General features: G+C 31.7%; 1 protein-coding gene across 1 annotated transcript; it reads left to right on the top strand.

The window, feature by feature from the left end:
- The first annotated feature begins 562 nt into the window (after positions 1 to 562).
- On the top strand, positions 563 to 4,403 carry LOC114192028 (membrane-anchored ubiquitin-fold protein 3-like). The gene is made up of 3 exons (XM_028081577.1): positions 563 to 904; positions 3,675 to 3,848; positions 4,017 to 4,403. The coding sequence occupies exons 1-3, from the start codon at positions 775 to 777 to the stop codon at positions 4,070 to 4,072; spliced, it is 360 nt and encodes a 119-aa protein (XP_027937378.1). The 5' UTR covers positions 563 to 774; the 3' UTR covers positions 4,073 to 4,403.
- Positions 4,404 to 6,552: the final 2,149 nt, after the last annotated feature.

Raw genomic sequence — 6,552 nt, 5'->3', positions numbered from 1 at the left:
TTATCTAAATATATTGATAAATATTAATTACTATGCATTTAATATATTCCATCAGTATTTGTGATGACTAAATAAAAAACATTTTAATTTTTTATATTTTATATAATATTTATTACCTTTAATATATAATTTCTTATTATTTAATTTATATAAGCAACTCACAATATAAAAATGTTTTATGGTTTTTAATGACATAAATATTGTGCAATTTCAAAAAAATTATATATTCGTATTTTTCATTAAAATTATATTGTATATATGTTTATAAACAATAAGATCGTATCCAAACTAAATATATTTAGTAATTTTTATAACAACTACATTTAAAAATATATTAATAATGTTTCTATTAGTTAATAGAAATAAAGTATTGTTTCCTTCATACAGAATAGCAATTAATATATACATAAATCTTATAAAAATATATAACACCATTTTTAATTTGTATCTTATAAATGCAAGCAAAAGATAATAAATAAATAAATGAATAAATAAATAATGAAAGAAAGTTAGTGTGATTACTCCATTTCACAAAGAGAGAATGAGAAAATATATACATCTATTGGTATGAATACATTTGGCAAGAGAAAGAAAAAGGGTGAGGAAGAGAGAGAGCGTGAAGATCGGGGGATAGGGTTTGGTATGACGTTGGCAATTTTTCTTTTGCTTCTTATTGTATGAATCCCCTGAATCTATTTGAACCTTATTGTTATTCTGTTTCCAAAGAACCATATTATTGAAATTATTATCAGCGATTGGAATTGGGAGTGAGAGATGCCGGAGGAAGAAGTAGTTGAGCTCAAGTTCCGTCTCTACGATGGATCCGATATGGGACCCTTCTGTTACTCCCCTGCTTCCACCGTATCCATGCTCAAGGATCGGATTTTCGCAGACTGGCCCAAAGGTTAACTTCTCTTCCTTTTTCATCGTCAATTTTACTTTCTTGTGTAGTTTAATTCCGATGATGGTGTTGCCTTCAAGTAACCTACTACTATGGCTCTGCTTCCGAGTTATTCAACTTTCTTGAACTCACTGGCCTGTGCGTTTGATGCGAGCTTCCCGTTCGTTTTTCTTTTGTTGTGCAAAAAAGCCGTGTTGGTGAAGTTGTTGGAAGTGTGGTGTTGCTTGATTCTGTTTTCAAAGAAGTGTGTTCTTTGTTCCTGAATTGGGTTGTTAGTGTTGGAGTTCTCTGTGTGTGGAAGGACTTCTTTGAAAAAAAAAATGTTTTTTGCTTTGAATGGGGGAAGATTTGGGTGAAGTGGATTCTTTGTTTCTTGTTGGTTTTAAAAATTAGGGAATGTGATGCTGTGGTGAAAGAGGTAGAAAGCTCTTTCATTTTGGTTTTTGAATTTCGGGATAAGGGAAGGACTGGTCAAGGTTTTTTAAGTTGCGGTTGTGGTTTTCTTGCAATCCTTGTGCAGCTGCAATTGCTGCAATTGCGGTTGTGGAGAGCCTCAAAACCTTCATTCTGTGGCTGAAATGTTGTAGAATTTTTTTGGTTTTTTAAACCATGGCGCTATAAATAATTATTAGGCTGGAAACAACTTGATATGATTTTTTTAAATTCCTCCCGTGTTGAGTGTTTGCAACCCTCATGTGTAGGCATGTACATTTGAATTGTGGGGTTGGATTTGCAAACAGTGAACTAAAGAAATGGTCACATGTTTGTTTACACTTATTATCATAAACCTCCTCCACACCTGGAGATGCTAGAATGTTGTCTGGAACTGTTATTTTGTAAATACAGGAAGAAAATGTGTCTTGACTATTTTTGGTTGTGATCAAGTGATTGATTTGAGGTTGGTTAATGGGTATAGTGATCACTGGCCACTGAGTCCGTCTTTTTCCTCCTTGCTTTCTCTTCATCATTACTTTTTGTAGTTTATTATATACACGTGTGCCTGTGATTTTTTTTTTTTTATCTTAACATTAATTACAATCTTGTATCAAAACCAGAGTTGTCAATAGCAGCTGCCAAATCCATGACGTAGCTGCCTAATAGGGGGAGGACTATGGCCTCTATTCACGGTTGGCAAATATCTCTTTCTTACCAGTTTTTTCCCACCAAATCTTGGCCGCACATGCATTTGCCAGCCACCCCGCATTCTCAATGCATTTATGTACTATCTACTTTGAATTTGAATGCAATTTCATTTATGTTCATTCACTTCACATATTCTCAGTAGGATCTACTCTAAATTTCTCTTAGATACATGTTCCTAATCTTATCATTTCTTGTATGTTCACTATACACCTCTACATTTTGATCTCTGCTACACTTGTTTTCTTGTTTGTGACTGGCGGACTTCCTAAACCAAGAACCACTCCCATAGAGCATGATGACTGTTTGCAAAATGTTTCCTGAGTTTGATATGCCCTTTGCAATTGTATATTGTACTTAGAGTTTTTCTATTTCATCTCTTTAGCTTGAATCCTCTATGTGGCATCCCAATCAATCTCTCCGTCAGTTTGTTTGATTGATCCTGGATACTTAAAAAGGCTGATTTGTGGCATAACATGATCCTCAAATTACCTCCAAGACATTTGCTAGTTCACATCTTATTAAACTTGTTTCATTCCCCGTTATCCTTCTTTTACACAATTACTCTTGACCCGATTTATTTTTTATTTTTTTTTCTCCTTAAAAAGGCTAGAACTTACACTCTTTAGATAAAGGCTCTTAAAAAAGTAAGTTGTTTTGTTTTGGAACAACTAATAAAGTGCTTTTAGAAAAGCTAGTAGGAGGAGCTTTTGAAAAGCTTATGCGGAGCTCTTTTTAATTGAACCTGTCCTCGAATCTTTTTGACACGTTTTATGATATTTGTATTACTTTGTTGCATTCTTATATTTTGATGTTTATCTATAGTATCTTTTTTTTTTGTACTTTTTTGAGATTCTTTTTTTATTGCATAGTTCTTATCTTCTTGAACATGGTCTAAAAATCACTTAATTTATTATTTTACTTGTTTTTAAATAATTGATTGTAATGAATACATGCATTTTTTTAATCTAAAATTAAACAAAAGTATTTACAAGTTAAAAATTTTGTAATCAATATTTATTTATTTTTTATTAATATTATATATAACATCTGAGATATTTTTTGACGTTTTAATAATTAAAACTTTTTAAAATAAAAATTTAATATTTTTATTTATTTATATTTTCGCTAACAAACTTTACATAAATTAAATTAAGTTTAGTAATGTTTTTATAATTTGGAGGGGATAAAAAATGGAAAAATGAAAAAAAGAAAAGGAAAACAATGAATGGCTGAAAAAAATTACATAATTAGGTGATCTGTATCCAAATCTGGACAGATTTATTGTGTTATATATAAGGTAGAGAGAGAACAATCAAGTGTTAGGGGGAGGAGGGAGGGGAGAAAAAGGGTAAAAAGTAGGAAAAAAAGATCAGATCATTGTGAAAATATTTTTTGATCTAAGTAGAATTAAGATGGGTAGTTTGGTTTGGCTATATAATCAGGACATTGATTATGATTTTCTTGTTCTGCTATTAACTATCAATTGGACAGCAATTTAAGTTAGGCTCTCATTTAGGCTCTTATATTTCATTTTTCCTTGAGTTTCTATTGTTTTGGTGTTATATTCTCCTCCCTTATTTAGTTGTTTTGTTTCTAACCACTTATAAAAATTTGTATTGGTTGTCCTTAGACAAGAAAATTATACCAAAGTCAGCAAATGATATAAAACTGATAAGTGGTGGCAGAATTTTGGAGAACAACAGATCGGTTGGCCAGTGTAGAGTACCTTTAGGTGAGCTTCCCAAAGGGGTTATTATAACCATGCATGTTGTGGTCCAGCCACCTTTGCTCAAAGCAAAAACAGGTATATTTCATTCTGGAATATATTATGTAACTGTTTTCTATAATCATACATGTATACCTCAAAAAGCAGTTCCATATAGGTGCAAGGTATAGGCAATGTTCTAAAGCTAACTAGGACCAAATTTTATGACCCAAAATGTTGAAAATTTTCTTTTGATGGCACAAACAGAGAAAAAAGTTGATGAGGTGCCCAGAAAACATATATGTGCATGTTCGATTTTGTGAGAAGCCATCATCATCATCATCATCACAGTGAAGAGTTAAGCTTCTGATATTGCATTAGTTGTTTGGTGGGATATCCAAAGGACATGGATATGCATAGCTGGGAAGTCAATAATATGTATAACAGTCCCAACCCCATCATAGTTGAGTGTTGTTGGAGGGCGTTCCTGTGTAGCAATGCTTGTAAGTGATGATTTTCTCATGTTCTATAACATAGATGTTTGGTATATCAACTAGGAGCAGTCTATATCATAATATCAAATGAGTTAAATACATTCTGAGTATGTAAAATTTCAAATTTATTAAATACATCCTCCAGAAATATTTTGTATTATTTTTGTTCTTCTAATGTTTAAACATACTTTTTATAAATTTGCAAGTGACCATAACAAATAAAAAGTTGATATGAGGTTTTAATATGAGAATACTGAAAAGTACTTAAAAAATGTTTAACCTTTAGAGGATTTAGAAAGCATTTAAATTTTAGAGGGACCTTTTTGGATGATGTGGGAGTTATCAAGAAGTATCATTATGCGAATAAATATTCATTTCCTACTCATGGAGCTGGACTTTCATTCTCTCAATAGTTAGAAACACCTCCCTTCAGAGTATATAAATTCTATAATCCCTGCTTACACTTACATGGTATCAAAGCAATGCACCAAATTAACAATAAGAAAAAGGAAGAGAAAAAGCAATGCCATATCAACAATCACTTTATTGTTATTAACTTTCCATTAAGAGAAAGACCGGTATACAAATGAAATGAACAATCAAGAATTTAATTGCATAAAGTTTCAATACAAGAACCTATTAGTTAGGACAAGAATTGTTCTGGATTAACTTGAGTACTTACTCAATGATGACTTGGGTTCAAGCCCAACACAAGGTCCAAGTCCAATTGACCCAATCCCTAGAGGAATGCTTAAGAGAATTTAAGAAGCAAATGAATCTCAACCTTTTGGAGTCCAAAGCCATTCAATTGTTATTCAAATGGGCTAAGGAAGATATCAAGATTTAGCTAATTTTGATTAGTTTGTATTTCAACCAATGTAATTGGGCCATCTTTTAATATATGTGCATTAGCATAGAATGGATTAAAATTCATCAAAACTAAGTGTCAATGGTTTTTTAGCCTTATCGAACTTAGCTTTGGCCGAATGAGCTCATTCAACACTCAAACACATTTAGCACATGCTACAAAAATGTAAAGTGTGACTTGTCACATATCTTTTGATCCACCAATTAAGGAGATCTAGATCTAGTATAATTGTGCACATGACTAATTAGTGTGAGTGGTTGAAATACTTGACTATATAATCAAGCCTCCATACTTTTTGTAAGGTTACTCTTGAATTGTTGTTGCAAATACATGGTGAGATCACTCAATGACTTGCATTTTGAGAGTCCAAATTGATAGAGTATTATCCTATATGTCTCCTCTAGCCTTCCTCGTTAAGTTGGCCTAATCTCTTAGGAACTTTCTTACATCATTTTTCGTTGCCATCACCTTTTCATTCTTCGGTGCATCTTCATCAATGCTACAAAGAAACTTCATTCAACTGTCAAATTCATCCATGGAGCTTCAATACTCAACGTTATTTAGTGAACCATGAGTAATATTTGTTTAAATAATGAAATAAAAGAGGGCACCCTTTGATTTAGTAATTATAGGAATAGACTTGTTACAAATGCAAGCATAATATTACTATTCAATAATATATTTTTTTTAAAAATGCATAATTCAAAATTTTGAATTATTCATTTCAAAGATCTCAAAATAAGTGTTTTTATTACAAAATAAAAAATTTAAAATATTATTTCTTTCAAAAATAAAAATTTCAATTTTTTTTTCTTAAATGCTTAATCTAGAAATCTACTCATAAAAAGTTTGATCCTTTAAAAGATTTATTATTCTAAATAGAAGTGCATTTATGCACAAGGGTGGATATCTGATAATGATTCAATTCTAAAGGGCTATTGCACGGGCTTTGTGTGGTATCTCACACTCCTACAATTTTGTTAGGTAGTTACCTTTTACATCCAATATTTTTTTTTCCTACATTCGCACAAATTTGAAAATTTCCACTTTGCTCTTCTATTCAATGATGACGAAGGTTGTTGTATGCATAATTACTTTAAAATTTGTGATTTGTGGTTGTTGCTATTCACAAAGGAGGTGTTAAGTGAGATTTTTATAAGCCATTTAGCTTAGGTGAAGATTATTATAATGTGAAACTCGAAGGTGAGTAGCTATTTGGGTTTATAATTTTATGTTCTTTTGGATCTTTGTAGTGTGTTTCTTTGTGAAGATAAATTTGGAGGAGTGGATGTGAGGGGAGAGAGAGAGGTGAAAGTGAGATTGTTGTTAGTGAAAAATGGCAAATGCACCGGTCGCATGTAACAAGTAATAAAGATTGTTCTCTTTATGGGAACTTGTGTAACACATGACAAATCTTGCAATTCACGACTCAAATAGACAT

This window comes from Vigna unguiculata, chromosome 1, assembly GCF_004118075.2.
Source record: "Vigna unguiculata cultivar IT97K-499-35 chromosome 1, ASM411807v1, whole genome shotgun sequence".
Lineage (NCBI taxonomy): Eukaryota > Viridiplantae > Streptophyta > Magnoliopsida > Fabales > Fabaceae > Vigna > Vigna unguiculata.
The sequence above is the reverse complement of the archived record's forward strand: the minus strand, read 5'-3'. Positions and strand labels throughout refer to the sequence as shown.